The 15,741-nt window shown below is 58.1% G+C and overlaps 3 protein-coding genes across 3 annotated transcripts; 2 read left to right on the top strand and 1 right to left on the bottom strand.

Moving 5' to 3' along the window:
• Positions 1 to 636: 636 nt before the first annotated feature.
• GMORB2_4802 (uncharacterized protein) lies at positions 637 to 4,325 on the top strand (the record flags this gene model as incomplete). The annotated part of the gene is made up of 5 exons (XM_035466776.1): positions 637 to 743; positions 1,756 to 2,542; positions 2,659 to 2,972; positions 3,168 to 3,512; positions 3,650 to 4,325. 5 exons carry the CDS (start codon positions 637 to 639, stop codon positions 4,323 to 4,325), a joined length of 2,229 nt encoding a protein of 742 aa, XP_035317935.1.
• A 695-nt stretch (positions 4,326 to 5,020) lies between these two features.
• GMORB2_4801 (Acyl-CoA synthetase (AMP-forming)/AMP-acid ligase II) lies at positions 5,021 to 10,934 on the bottom strand (the record flags this gene model as incomplete). Its single annotated transcript, XM_035466775.1, is given in 4 exon segments — positions 5,021 to 5,970; positions 6,076 to 6,082; positions 6,090 to 10,589; positions 10,875 to 10,934. Coding segments are annotated over 4 exon segments (5,517 nt in total).
• A 2,879-nt stretch (positions 10,935 to 13,813) lies between these two features.
• On the top strand, positions 13,814 to 15,493 carry GMORB2_4800 (uncharacterized protein; the record flags this gene model as incomplete). Its single annotated transcript, XM_035466774.1, has 2 exons — positions 13,814 to 14,052; positions 14,098 to 15,493. The coding sequence occupies 2 exons, from the start codon at positions 13,814 to 13,816 to the stop codon at positions 15,491 to 15,493; spliced, it is 1,635 nt and encodes a 544-aa protein (XP_035317933.1).
• Positions 15,494 to 15,741: the final 248 nt, after the last annotated feature.

Raw genomic sequence — 15,741 nt, 5'->3', positions numbered from 1 at the left:
AGACACGCAGACACGCGCATACGCACTCTGACAGACAAGCCGGACGGACAAGCCAAACAGATGACAACAACAACAACAACAACAACAACGACAAGTACTTTTTTTTTTTTTTTTTTTTTTTTTGAAAAAAAAAAAAAAGACAACAATAAAAAGACCGGAATCACGCACACGCCTTACTCGTTCCCACTTCGAGCGGGACTCAAGAAGGCACGCGCGTGCAACGAGTGCGTGCAACTGACATACAGTGGGTGCCCACCCTCGGCGGCGGCAACTTGTCTGGCGGCGGGCACTTGCGCGGCAGCTGTCATTAGCCTCAATACCACGGGGAGGGAGAGTGCTGTTGCCACCCTCTAGCTGTTTGCTCTTGCCGGCTGGTTGATGCGACCCAGATTGTCAGACTACGACCGGACTACTGCATCTCCTCCGACTACTACTGACATTGCTTCCCACCGCCCCCGGCTACGACTGCTAGGTAGGAGCAGAAGAGTGTAGGGGCCCTACCCCCCTCCCCCCTCTGTGGCACTCCAGCCGGACTGATGTGTCTGTCAGGTGTTACAGAATACGGATACTATTGAGTATTATTGTTGAATGAAACAAAATATGTGACATTGAAACCACCACCAGTGCAACAACCACATGACAGCTTGCACTGCTACTGCTGCTACTCCGAGTATCACTATCACCGCCGCCACCACCACCGCCACCACCACCGCCACCACCACCGCCACCACCACTGCTGCTGAGTAGCGATACGTGCTGTTGCCTATGACAGCACCGCTACTGAGTGCTGCTGCCGGTGTGTTGCTGCTGCTACTTATGCTGCTGCTGCTGCTGCTGCTGCTACTGCTGCTGCTGCTAGTAGTACTCCGTAGTAGTGGTGGTGGTGGCGGCGGCGGCGGCGGCGGCGGTAATATATAGCAATAATACTACAGTCTACAGGTATCAATGCTACTAATAATACATGTTTCCATCGAGCAGTGTATGATGGTACTACGTGTACTGCTCGTACTATAATACCGTTTTTCTTTTTCCCGGACTGATCGCTCCTTCCTCATTTTCCGGTCCTTTTTTCCCTCCCCGACCTCCCCCCCACCCAACACATTTCATCCGAAATCTCTTCCTTCTCCCTCCTCATCCATCTTCCATGTCTTTTCTCCTCGAGAAACCATCGCGTGTCCCGTAACGGCCATAGCTGCGGTCTCGGGATTTTGCGGGGAGGTAGGTGTTCGATGCCGCCCACCAGCCAGATTGTTGCAGCATGTCTTCTTCCAGAGCCCCGGACGGCGCCGCCCAACGCCCAACGCAGCAGCAGCGGCAGCAGCAGCAGCAGCAACAGCCTGGTCCACGGCGGCAGCAGTCGCGACGGGCCCTCCCGCACGTCTTACTCGCAGCATCGGATGAATACTCGTCGTCGTCGTCGTCGACATCGCCGAGAAGGCATGCCGGCCGCGCACGGTCGTCGGATTTCAACCTGAGCTCTTCGGGTGCCACGAGTATTACCTCTACCAGTTCGTCGTCGCCATCGGCAGCGCACCCTCGGAGCTCGGTCACGAGGGTTGCCTGCGATGCGTGCCGGAGGCGAAGAACAAAAGTACATATGCATGACCCCACCCACCGCGCACAGGCGCGCGAGAAATCAGGACTGATCCAAAGGGGAGAGACGGGAGGAGATGGGAGGAGGGCTGTGGAAGAGAGCATCCATCACTCCCGCATCGACGTACTGATGATGTGCTGACGCTCGACGTAACAGTGCAGCGGTGAGCGCCCCAACTGCGCGGCATGCGTCAACTACCGCTCCGAATGCCACTACTCGTCGGCCACGCCGTCCGAGACCAACTCGCAGGCCCTCAAGCGCCGATACGACGAGGTGCGCCGCGAACGAGACCTGTACCGCGACCTGTACGACTGTCTGTGCACCGTGCCCGACGTCCGGGCCTTCGACATGCTGCGTCAGATACGGGCCCGTACCGCCAGCCCCGCCGCCATCCTCAGCAGCCAGGCCCACGAGCAGCATCCCGGCGACGAGGCCGGCGCCGGGGCCGACGCCAGCCCTCGGCCACCTCCGCGGGCGTCGACGTCGCTCACCGTGGTGCCGGGGCTGGACGTGCAGCAGCTGTGCTACGAATTCCCCTACAGGGCCGCCATGCCCCGCGCCATTGAGCGTTCGCCAAGCGTCTACCTCGACTCGGTGCTCTACCAGATCGTCCACGCCGTGTATCAGCACCGAGGCGCTGAATCCGAGAGGAGGGATCAGTGGGAGCGGCAGCTCAAGACCTTGGCCGTGCAGCATCCGCCGGCCTACCTGAGACCGTACCACACGGCACGGCACATCGATTCGCGCCTGCGCCTCGTGGATGTCAGCCGGTGGACGTCGGTTATTAGCGACAGTGCCCTGTTCGCGTCGCTTGTATCGTCGTATCTCGTCTACGAGCACCCTTCCTCGCCCGTTCTCCAGCAAGATATCCTCCTCGAGGCCATGGTCAGCGGAGATGAGCGCTTCTGCTCGCCTTTGCTGGTGAACGCCCTGTTGGCCAAGGCTACTGTACGCGCCCCCTTTCCTCCCCCCCCCCTCTGTCCTCTGTATCGTCGCACATCTCACGGGAGGGTTGAGACGGAACAGGATGGTGGGGGAGATGACGGCATCTGACCTGAACCTAGCACTGCTGCCTAGATGTCCCCGATCGGAGAAAGTACTGGGACCCGTCGAACCTGTCGTACGCCTTCCTCGCCGAGGGGAGACGGCTATGGGAACTGGACGGTCACAAGGACGACCTCGTCACCGCCGAGGCCGCCGTCCTCTTGTACATTACCTACACCCACGACGGGCTCGACATCATCTCCCACCGGTACCTGGAACGGGCGTTGGCCATATGCGTCGCTCTAGATCTTTTCCGCGCCAGGCCACCTACCATGGATCCCAAGATGGGGCAGGCCATGGACTTCCTGGCGTGGAGTATATATCGGTGGTCAGCGTGGGTTATCCCCCTCTCTCCTGCTTCGTTCCGTCTTGGTATATATAACACACACACACACACATATATATATATATACGCAGAGTATATATATGCACGCATCTCCTCTTCTTCTTCGCTTCAGAGGATCATCTCCCTTGGACGGACGGTTGGATGGCCGGCTTTACTGACTAGCTTACCTGCGCGCCTGTGTAGAGTGTACAGCTACTACTTCCAGACAGCACCCCTCATCAAGACCATACCCGAGATCGTACTGCCCGACCCGGAAAAGAACCCGACGTGGTACGGCGACTTCTACCTGCTCTACCCGCTCAGCGACACGCCATTCTCGACCTACCACGGCCTGCTGTTCAGGGCCGTGTCGGATCTGCGAGTCATCGTGTGCGACATTGGCCAGACGGTCTTTTCCAAGGGGGGGCCACCTGCTCTCCCGGCCGAAAAGTACATGAGTCTCCTGGGGAGGATGGAGGCTTGGTTCGAGTCTCTACCTGGACCGCTGACACCGAAGCATATAATCTGGCCGGCGCAGATGACGATGCAGTATGTCTCTTTCCACCTCTCCATCCCTCCCTCTCTCTCTTCCTCTCTCTCTCTCTCTCTTCTTTCATCCCTCGCCTCCTCCTCTCCGTCTTCAAGCCTTCCTCCCATGACATCAACTGATCCGCCCCCCCCTTTAGTATGGAGTATTTTATCGTCGTGTCAACAATGTCGCGCATGTCCATCGTAGAAGATGCCGCCTCACCGTCATGCACCCCGTCCCAGCGGCGACGCAACCTCGAAGCAGCACGCAGACGCGCATCCGACACGCTCTCCCTCGCCCTGGTGCACCTCGAAACGCTAGCACGGCTATACTACCTCCGACACTCGTATTCCCACTACGACCCGCACCTGACACAGGTCTTCTCCACTCTAGCCCGATACATGAGCATGTCACGCGGCATCAACTCCACCACCGCCAATACCGATACCAACCCCAACATGGCCAGCACTAGCAGCACGGACACCAGCGGCAGCACCGGGGTAACAGCGACGTCAACAACCCCCGGCAGCAACGCCACGGTGACAGGCCAGGAGGAAGATGCAGAGGAGCATATCAGGTCCACCCTGGTCCTGTGCTTCAAGGGCCTGTCCGACCAGGGATGCCACAACAACCTCGCCGCCGTCGTGTGCAGGCTCCTCCTCGAGCGGCAGGCGCCCGACGTCGTCAGGCTCGTCAGCCCGTACATACGCCCCGACGTGGTTGCCGACGAGGATGCCATAGGGAGGGCCGTCAGGTCCGCTTACCCCCTGTACATGTCCGGTGCTGGGGACGATCCCGATGATGCTAGGTTGGAGAATATCTTGAAGAGGTAGGATCGACTTGGGGGCTTATAATTTATATATATATATATATATATCTGCTGGTCACGTTCAATAGCGCGCGTAGATGATGGTGCAATCATGCAGGTGCATCGGCCCCCCTCGGATGAAAGGGCCGCAGCGGTTGGGATGATCTTGTTCTTTCCATCCATCTCGTGAGCCTTATTCATGTTTTGCGTATCGGCCCGAAGCAAGCGGCCCCGGCACCGGAACATGTTTCTTTACGGTAGCATTTGATGTTTATGTAAATAATATCAAGATGATGTTGGTTATTGATTAAACTTTTTCATTACAGATGTATAATCTGTATATATATATATATATATAAACCCTCGCCTTCCCATGTACATTGTTCGGCGCTTTCTTCATTCCGGGACTCTAGATATATATCTATGTGTGTGTGTGTGTGTGTGTGTGTGTTTGTTTATGGATTGCTTTCGGCTTCTTCTCTCTCTTTAATAAATTTGTTCAATGTGAAAAAAAAAAAAAAAAAAATTGGCACGGTAATCATGCATAGAGAGGACTGAGAAGAAATGAAGCACTACTATAACATAAAATAGTCCGTTATTGTTGCTATTTTCTCTTCTGGAAAGAACATGACTCATCATATATACTTTATATATCCCCTGTATGCTTTGCCCCCCCCCCCCCCCCGCAGCACTCGACTCATCTTCATACCCTCTTCCTCTTCATCCGGATCCCCCCATAAGATTCATATGCATAATGACATCTGCCTCCCACGAATCGACGTCGTCGTCATCACGGGCATTATCGCTACTGCTACCTGCACCTGCACCCGCACCTGCACCTGCACCTGCACCGCCCGTGGTGGCACCGACGCTCGTATCGCTGGCGCCGGCGCCGGCGACGACCACCTCCTTCTCCACGTGGCCGCTATCCCAGAAGTCGAGCGGCTCCCTGCCGTCTACTCCCGGTAGACGGATCTGCGGTGTAGATGTAGACCTGCTGTCCTTTGGCGAGCCGAGCGTCGCCCCGGGTGGCGGTGACGTGGCGGGCGGTAGCTCGGCCGGTCCGCCATCCATGTCGTACGCGCCGTGGCTGGAGCCGGGCGGTGCGCCGCCCAGTTGTCGAGCCGTGAGCGATGACGATGACGCCATCCACGACGCTCGGTTGGCCGGGTACCCTTGTCCTGCTCCTTCCGAGGGGCCGTAGCCCATCGTTGGCGTTCGGTCGCCCGTGATGTCCCCGTCGGTGGCTCCCATGTGACCCATCTGCTGGTCGTACTCGTCGTGCTCCATGATGCGCGGCGGCGCCATGCCGTCAGGGCCGCCGGCCGCGATGCCCCCGCCCATGCTGCGGTTGCTCAGGCTGTGCGTCGAGTTCCGGTTGCTGGGCGTGTCGCCTGCTACCGCCGCTGCCGCCTCGCCCATGGCCGTCGCGTCGACGTCGCGGATGGCAAACTGCGCTATCGTGGCCATCTTGCGCGTCACCCACCCTGCTAGCAGCTTGCCGCGCTGCTTCTCGCCCAGTCGCGACCGTGGGAAGTCGCCCCGATTGACGAACGCCACAATGTCCACAATGATTTGGTGCTCGTTCAGGATCGCGTTGACAATCACCGGCACGATCGACGCCAAGTATGACTTCCGGCTCACCTCGACCAGGACGACTACCAGGCCACCTGCTTGGAATACGGCACTGTGCGTATGCGTGTTAGCATCCTCTTCTTCGACGTCGGGAGCGGGGAGGAAAGGCAGGGAAAGGGGGGGGGGGGATTGCAACGCACCATCCTCCTGTCACAATGTTCCGGTGACAGCGCTCGACAGAATACTCGATATCCATGGGGAAGTGGCTGAGACCGTTTATCTCAAACGTCTCGCCGATGCTGCCTAGGACGAAGAGCACCTGCATGTCGACCAGCGCACCGCCAGGCCCGATAGGCCGGCTGACGCTGTGCAGGAAGCCCAGGTCTCCCGTACGGACATACGCCACGTTGGGGTCGCCGTCAATCGTGCGCCCGTCGAAGCGCTCGGCGTCGAAGATGTCCTTGGACCCGTAGAACGACTTGACGCACGCCTCCGAGTCGACCCAGATCTCGCCGTACTCACCCTCGTAGCAGTGCTCGCGGCTCTCCGGGTTGACGATGGCAATCTGCGTCGATACCGGCACCATACCCGAGTCCTGGACCAGCAGGGCCGATGGGTCAGACTCCGGGTCCACAGGCATCACCAGCCCGCGGCGGAGCGCACGGATGTCCAGCCACAGCTCTATCGGCTCGATGCACATGTACGACCGCGACGCCACCATCGGGTTGAGCACGTGCGAGTAGACCGTGTTGATGGCCGTCCTGTCCAGGCCCGCAGCCGCAAAGTGCAGCCTGACCTTCTGGAACACGTCAACCCGCGGACGCGTGTCCGCCGTGATCATCATGTTCTTCAGCTCGTGCAGAGTGAAGCCCTTGGCCAGCATCGCCGCCATGGCGTGGTCCAGCATCTGCGGCGTCGCGTACGTGTCCTTGATCTTGTAGCGGGACAGAGTCACGAATAGAGACATGGGGTTCTGCGCAAACTCCACCGGCGACAGCAGGTACGTCGGCGTGCCAATGTATATACCCATCAGGCACGAGTGTATGAAGCCCAAGCCTGTCGTGCTGCGCACGCAACCGAGAACGGGCCTCGAGCTTGTCATCTGGCACGTCTCCTTCTGCACCTTGCACATGCCCATGATCGTGTCGTGGCCCAGCTGCACCGCGATCCTGCGCTGATCAGGTGTCCAGTACGTCCAGACGACGACGGGGTACCCCGGCTTGACCCAGGCCGGATCCACAGTCAGGCCCAGGTCACGGAGGCCGCTGCTCTGCTTAGGCGGCTTCGTAGTGTTGTACGTGTTGGGGAGCGTAATCTTGAGGACCTGGGCCGACTGCTTGACGTGGCTGCTCAGGGGCTTCGTCTTGAGCAGGTGGTCGACCTCTTGGTTCACGAGCACAGCCTTGACGTTATAGTCGGCAATGATGTGGAGGTACGCCGGCACGTCCTCGTTGAGGCGGTTCTGATCCAGGGGCGGCATGGGGATGATGATGGCGCCGAGGTTGATGCAGGCGTGCACCGCGTAGACAAACTCCTCGGAGTGCGTGTACATGAGCACCAGGTGGTCTCCCGCGCGCACCTTGACCTTGTTCTTGAGATACATGGCCACCGACGAGACCCGCGTGTCAAACTTCTTCCACGTGATACCCTTGCCTTCGCGACCCCGACCATCGATGGTACAGTAGGCCAGCTCCTCGGGCTGACGGGCCACGCGCCACTGGATGAGGTCGGTGATGCAGGAGAAGTTGTTGAGGGGCGTCGACGTTCTGTCGTCAATCACCACCTCTCGCCGGTCGATGCCCGAGTACTGCTTCTCTGCCGGTGCCAGCACGTGGGCGCGAGAGTCTGACGCCAGCGGCGACCAGATGCCCCCCATCGGGTCTATGCCCACGGGCAGGTTAAGCACCGCATGCTCGACACCGAACTTCACGTGGACGCACGGCAGGTTGCCGTGATCAAACTCTCGGCGACACAGCATGTTTCCAATCTCACGCCGGCCGTTCTTGATCACTCGCGGCAAGGTATTGGGCGCCGTGACCATGACACAGTAAGGACGAAGGTGATGCTCCTGCAGGAGCACATCCATGCACCTCTCTGCCAGGGTATCCAAGAGCATGGTGTCGAGCTGTCTCGGCGGCCCACCCGAGGTCAGCGGCTCCGTCGAGGCAGCGGGGGTCTCGATGAGCACGACGGGCAGATGCTCGTCATTGACGAAGACGTCAAATGCCGAGCAGTCGTAGATCTTGGGTATGTTCTTGACGATGCTGACGACGATGTGCTGGACGAAGAAGTAGCGGTACTCGGCGAGTTCGTGGCCGTGCTCGACCCACTCCACCTTTTGCCGGATACGATCCTCGTACAAGCCCAGCACGAAGATCTTGCCCTGGATCACGGTACCGAGCAGACCTGTGCGCAGGAACTCTGGCTCCACCGGCGTCGGCGTCGCCTCGCCGCGGTCAAACTTGTACGGCCGCGCGTGGAAGATTGCCTCGGTGCTCCTCGGCTGTGCCCAGAAACCGCCGGAGAGGGAGGGCGAGTCAACCCAGATCTCGCCGACCGAGTGATGCGACGCCAGAAGACCGGTTTCGGGGTCGACCACGGCGAGCGTGGCATCGGGGATGGGGAAGCCAAAAGCGCCGACGGGGACGGCACCAGGCTCTGTCGCAGCCTTCTTCCTCGCCTCCTCTCCGATAGCCAGGACGATGACCTCGTTGGTCTTGAGGGCTTCGCGGTCGAGGAGCACCTCGTTCACCTCTCTCTTGGAGCTTTGCCGTGTCGTCGTCGTGGTGCCACCGCTCAAGAGACTTCCGAATCCATTGGAGTTGCCCGGCTTCTCTGCCTCCTCGTCCTTCTTCCCGTCTTCTGACTCATCATCGGACTCGATGTCGAGTTTGAGGGGCACACCCATCCGCTCCTCACCGCCGAGCCAGTCCCGGATGCTGATCACCATTCCACCGTGCTCGGGCAAGCAGAGCATCGGCGCCACGGCCTCTCGGGCCCTGGGGTTTCTCAGCGGGCGAAGCCACCGGTCGGCCAGCACCTCGTGGAACTCGCTGTCCACCGTGAGGGTGTCGATCAAACACATCTTGACTGCCTGGAAGTTCGGCTCCATCCCTTTCTTAAAGTTTCTGGTAGTCATAGGATCTTGCAGGTAATTGTAGACAGCGCGCTTCAGGACAGGGTAGTCCGCAACCATGAGCGTCGCCTTGTATTTCGTGATGAGATAGGCGTACTGCCCGGGTTGATCCACCGCCTTGTTGTCGAACCAGACGGTCGTGTGTCCGCCGTAGACGGTCAACAGGATGGTCAATATCATGCCGATACCCTGTCGCGGGTCCAGGTAGGAGAGCAGAATCTCACTGCTGGCGCCTCCACCGATGAGCCTGCCGTTCTTGTCGCGCAGCGAGGGGTTAAACGTGTCCCCGGGGCCGTTTTGCGGAATGGTCGAGATGACTGCGCTCAGGCAGGCCATCTGGTGCATGATTGTGCGATGGCTGAGGACAACACCACGGACATCACCTGTCGGCGCCTTTGAGAACTCGATGTAGGCGAGGTCAGGGACTGCGAGAGGCGGGACTTCTTCCTTCTTCTTCGGGTGCCAGCTACCAAACTCATTCGTCTTCCACCACTCGACTCCCTTGGGCCATGTCAGCTTCTGAGTTGAGATGTCACGCTGAAACGCCTTGAGGTTATTGTCGGTGGTGAGGGCGAGGTGAGCCTGGGTCGAGGTGAGGATGTAATTGAGCCTCTGGTAGTCCTGCAGATCGTTGATGGGCACGGCCACGACGCCGGCGATGAAGCAGCCCAGGAGAGCGATGGCAAAGTCGATAATCTCGGAATCGCGGTAGACGAGGGCGACGCGGTCTCCTCGATACAGTGAGCTCTTGTCCCTGATGACCTGGGCCACCTTCTCCGCCCTCGAGGCAAGCTTATCCCAGGTGATGGAGGAAATCTCCTTGCCCCTGCTGTCTAGGATCCAGTAGGCGGGAACTTTGGCATTGGTGACGGCCCGATGCCTCAAGACGGCGGCAATGTTGTCAAACTTTGACATGGCAATATTGCTGTCGTGTGGATCGTGAATGGCAAACGGTACCTCGCGGGGCTCCAGTGGCGGTTGGTAGTCGAGGGCCTCGGGAGGAGGCAGATCATCAGCCGTGAGCATCGGAGGGGCAGTGGCAGCCGTCGGGGAGAAGGGGTCGGTGGTGGAATAGCGTTGCTGCACATTGTACTCGCCGTAATCGCCCTGGCCTTGGTCGTAATGCTGCTGACCGGCGAAATCGGAGAAGAAGCCCTGGGAATCCATAAGGGTGCCAGTACGGCCGTCCTGGGCCCCTTGCGGCGGGTACGGAGGCTGGTCCTGGCGGGGGTACATGCCGTGCTGCTCAGGGTTGAAAGCATAGTCGCCAGACATCATGGTACCAGTCCTCGATTGTGCGTCGATGGCAGGGCCGGGTGACAGGAAGAGCGAGTCGCGTTGCGGCATGAAGCCACTCTCTGCAATGGGACCGCCCGGGCGCAGGAGGCCCGCGGGGTTCATGGGGGGCGATACCGGTTGTTGAGATCCGTACGCCGAAGTTGGACGGTATGAGGAGGAGAAGGACTGGTCGCCGCCCACGCTCGAATGGGAGGCAACCCGTTGGTGGGAGGAGACGCGCTGCCTCTCGGACTGATACTTTGGGGCATCGGGATCGTGTAGTTGGAGACCGCCTCGTTTCTGGGGTGGGGATTGCGGTCCGATCGAGTACATGGAAACGATCTGTGCCCGTCTCTTCTGGTAGCTGTAGGAAATGGGTATGGTAAGACAATGCCGCGCACACTGGAGGATGGATAATAATCGGCAGGCTCACCCTTTCTCGGTAATATCCCCTTCCTGCAATGCCACGGTCAGTAACGGTCAGAGGAAACAAGGTGGGCCAGCTGGCAGTCGGCCGGAGAAGGGGAGGGGTTGAGGGCGGAAGGAGGGGGGAGCAGAGAGTGGTGATGGTGCGGACAGGCATACCTCCAAGTCACGCTGCAGCTCGCTGAGCTGGGACTGGAGTTCGGATGGGTAGTCAGCCATGATAGGCGACAGCTTCGGCCAGAAGCAAAGGCGGCGGCGTCTGCAGCTGAAGAAGGATGGTCTGGAGCGATCAGGCGGCGGTCGTTTCCGGGTGTCGAGGAAGAGACGAAACTGGGAAGGAGACAGATGGAAGGGGAGGAGGGACTGTGGGCTCTCGGTGCCTCAGTACGGGTACAGTGGCACAGGACGAGTTTGGTGGTGCATGCCGATCCATTCAACGAGTCCAGCGCTTACAGCCCGCTGTAATGTTCCGAGCCTCGACTGCGAGTATTGCTCCGTAGCGCATCGCGGCGGTATACCTGCGCTGTACAGATTCCCGTAGACCATCTTACATGTGTCGAGGTGTCCACCCAATCCATGAACTGAAGGCTCGGGGCCCGACCCGTACAGGTTATCAACACCAGACCACATCACTGTTCAGCGTCATCACATAGCTGGGTTGAGTCCCCATGGTGAGGGGCCCCCCACAGTAGAGACCCCCGTGGTGAAGGAATGCAAGGATCAATATAGCGGGCGCTCAGGCTCGGCGTCTCCTCCCACCCACGAGAAGAAAAAAAAAACGCCACCCACAATCCCGTGACGTAGCTGCCACCATTGCGTGGGACGGCCGGAGCCGTTGACGGTTTGGCCCTGCGGGCTATTACTTCAATGGCCTCTCGTGACGAGTGACGATGATGGATGGTCTGATACTAGAGGTATGCATTGCCAATGAAAAGGCCGTGTGCGGTGCCTCTCTCCCTCTCCCGGCTTCCATTGCGAAGCTTGTGTGTGTGCTCTGCAGCCTCTGCTGGAAGCACTATTATTACGAGCGATAATAATACGAGCTGGAATGATGATACAGATTAATCTGCACAGATTGCAGATGAAACGGCCAAAGAGTGATATTACTATTACTGCGAGTAGAGCGGTATTGATACTCGTCGTACACGTACTTCCAGCAGCGAGCACCTAAGCAAGTGGGCAGGCACACGACACACGTTTCACTCTATTCGAGCAATATTACTCCATTCAACGCTCGGGGTCGATGCTGCTGCTGCTGCTGCTGCTGCTGCTGCTGCTGCTGCTGCTACGGAGCAGAAGCATTATTACTACTGGCATCATTACTCTCACGGGCGAGCAGAGGCCCTCGAATCGTCACCGCATCTCCGTCATGTGTCTTGAACCCTCCACCCATGGAGTGATACCGAGGTTCGAGTTTCGCCTCCCGTCACGGCACTGCTGCTAGACCGGTGGCTAATATTGATCTATATACTCTCGTACTAATCTGTGCTCGTACTCGTACGTCGTACAGAGGCCATGTTCACCCTGGTTGACTTACTAGGGTTTGTCTGTCAATACGAGACTGGCCAACTCGTAAAATGTCCGTACCCCTGTCCATCACGGAGGACGGGGAAGTGTGGAGCAGGCTTACGTACCTGCCTGGTATTGAGGTACGGATACATGTAATCCACCCCGTACAGTGCTCGAGTATTGCGCTGTGTCGACACTCTGGCAGATCTAACCCGGTAGTTGTAAACACGCCGGGTTACTTTTAGATTGGCGGCCATCTCATGATACATGTCCGGTCTTCTAGCATTGTTGCCTGTACGAGTACCCGGTAATCCGTACGAGTACTCCGTTTGGATACTAGGCACTCAGACGAGAGCCAAGATTTCGACCGACCCATACAGACCGGGGCCGTAAGCGGGGAAGGCAGCATTTATATAGGTACAGATTAGTATAATGTAGGCACTACGAGTACATACCAGTCCGTACATGCGAGTATGTAATACTCACATATCAGTCTCATTCCGTCAACCGCCCAAGTTCAAGTTGAAGAAGGAAAGAAGATGGCATCGCATGATACATTCGAGCAGAAGCCAAAGCAAGCAAATACTTGGAAGCGGATGATGGTCAGGAAATGCCGCGACTCTCTCCGTCGGTCAGGCCTCAGCCAGGGATGGTGGCACGTGATTACTTCGTACGCTGTGGATCGCCCCTTCTAGGTTTCGTCCTTTCCCGGCTTCACGCCTTGTGGATATATAACATCTCTCCCTCCTATAGCGAATGGCTACATCTTCCATTGTTCCTCTCATCGTGCCTCTCATCCGGATCTCGTTGTCTACGTCTCCTGGCTGTCCTCGTCCACCAGCTGTGCTGCCTTCTTCGATACCCCCAGATGTTCTCTCCTCTGTGCATTCTCCTGTGCTTTTTGTCCCCTCTCCCATCTGCCTCTTTTGTCTGCGCACCCCTGCTACCGACACGTGCCTCCTCGTCATTCTTTGTCCCTTCCTCCTCCATCTTAGCCACGATTCTCGGTACTGGTGTCTTTCTCAGCTCATCACGTAACAACACGCTTGTCTCCCCGAGATGTCCTCTGTCCGAGCCCCTCTTTACTGCCACAGATACCATTCCTTTCAACTTCCTGGCCTCGAAGTTGACTCGCTGATATGAACCGTCGCATGCCTTTTTTTTTTTTGTTGCCGATCTGGCCGGCTCGGCAGGTTCTATTCGCGGAGATCCCCCCGTTGACGAGAACAAGAGACCAGCTTCAAACTTGGCCGTCTTTGTTCCCATCTCTTTGTTCAGTTTCACAGAAACGATCATGCTCCGTCGTGACCATACCCAGCAATGCAGGCAAGAACTACTACGCCAATGGGAGGAACTGTGAAATATATAAACGTCACGTTCGTCGCCCTTCAGTTCACATTTCGTCCCATCAATGGATAGCCAGTTCAGCTTGACACGCATCCACTGCACATTACAATAGCCTCTCCTTCCATACTCTCTCCTTCCATACTCATTGCCTACGGAATTGTCGGCTCCCCGCTCTCCTTGCCATGTCTCACCCACATTCGGGCAGATGTTCCGGTGCATATAACCCCGGGGATCAAGACAGCATGCGTCTCGATGCCATGGCATCGGATGATGTGCTTGAGCGATACTTCAACCTCGCCGGTTTTCTCCAACACTCCGAGCCTGACCTGCCAGCCGCTGACACCAGCCCCAATGCCGAGGCGAACGATGACTCCCAGAGCGCCGGCCCCCCCAACGTGCTCTATACAGCCGATAAGGGCCACTTTATCCCCGTCGACTTGGGGGGCAATGTCCCTGCCATCCATGTCCCCAGGTGCCCCAGGTATAGGTATCACTACATCCCCGTGCACCGCCCACAAACGCGGAGCCTTCCTGCCACGGTGGGCCCTGTCGGCGATCGGGACTCTCCTGCGGCGTCAAGCTCTCCACAGCCTGATGTTGAGATGTCGGAGGAACCGACGTCTGGACAGGCCCAGGTGAGTGCGAGAAGGGACCCCGATAAGATTGACCCTAAGAAGGTGTACACTGACGAGCTGGTAAGGCCCAAGACTTGGTGGCTGCCCACAATTCCCATCACCATTTTCGAGTACGCGGATAAGAATGGCAACGAGCGTCTCAACAGAAGATTCAGCGCCCGCCAACTCCGGTGGTTCATCGATGCAAACCCCGACCTGACACTTTGGGTCCAGAACTTTGCAGCCCAGGTCGTCAGACGAACGGGAGAATCCGCCTGTCTCTGGGAATGCTGCCCGGCTCCTAAAAAGCAGATCAAGCAGGGCTGGTTCCAGGTGGCATTTGACGAGTTCCCTGCCGAGACAAGCTCGGGCCGTCGGGATCCATTCCAAGTGGCAGGCCACATGCACCTCTACTGCTACGAGCAGTGCTTCGATCCGATATACGACGCGTCCCGCGGCACGCTCAAGCCCGACACCCGTGAGCTCCCTCTGGAAAAGAAGAACCGGATGAGCCTGGCAAAGGAGACGGGCAAGAACATGGTCAGGTATGCCTACGAGCCTTGGTTTGAATCCAGGATATCCGAACTTGAAAGCGAGCCTCGGGAGTTCCCCCGCCCGCAGGCCGAGACGCTGAACAGGGCTCTGGTCGACTACCATCTGAGCCGCCAGCCCAAGGCGCGCCAGCTGGTCCGAAACCAGCGAAATGCGATCAGGGGCGGTAACCCCAGGACCATCGACGTACACAGGGGGGACCTCAAGATGTTCAGCATGGCGAACAGAGGCTTGGGCTGCGACTCTGCCGAGGCCGACTGCCAGTACGGCGAAGATGACCAGTTTCAGGTCGACCCCAGGGCGTTGGAATGCTGGAGGCGAACGACGGGGACTAATGCCAGCAACCTGGATGGACAGTACGTGGAAGAATACATCTCCAGCCAATTCACCGGCTCCTCGCCGCCCTATCCTCTGACGCGGGAAGATCTCTGGGAAGCGTCCCGGCCGGCCACCCCGATTGGCTTCGGTCAGCCCGATGAATCGAACGCGTTTCCCGATGCGAGCTATATGAGCCCTTCGGCGGCCTCCGAGGCGGGCCAAGCCCCGACGGCGACCGGGGTGACGGGAAACGAGTCTTTGTCGACTCTCCAGCAGTTTTTCCAGCCCTCCCAGGGCGGCTTCATGGCATCTCTAGCCAGCATGGGACTGCTGGGCAGCTACGTGCTAGGCAAGCATGGCCGGAATGGCGGGGATTGTGGGGATGACGACGGTGATGGGCAAGGCGGTAATGACCGCAGCAAGAAACCACGCAGGTGAGCGGCTCGTCTCTTTTCTCCCCAAAAGTAGGGCAGATGCTGGCACCTGCCGTGGAAATTAGAAGAGGAGGAGGCATGTGTGAGAGAGTGTGTTCCTCTCATATTCTGGGCATTGGGCAACCTGGCGGCTGAAGGAGTTTTTGGGTTTTGTTCTTGCCTTTGCTGTCGTACTTTCGGTTCTTAACGCTGGGCGATGGATAGACAGCAGAGAGTTTGCTGTCTGATATCGTCCCAATAAAATGATAGAAA

This window comes from Geosmithia morbida (assembly GCF_012550715.1).
Source record: "Geosmithia morbida isolate 1262 chromosome Unknown scaffold_26, whole genome shotgun sequence".
In the NCBI taxonomy this organism is placed as follows: Eukaryota; Fungi; Ascomycota; class Sordariomycetes; order Hypocreales; family Bionectriaceae; genus Geosmithia; species Geosmithia morbida.
The sequence above is the reverse complement of the archived record's forward strand: the minus strand, read 5'-3'. Positions and strand labels throughout refer to the sequence as shown.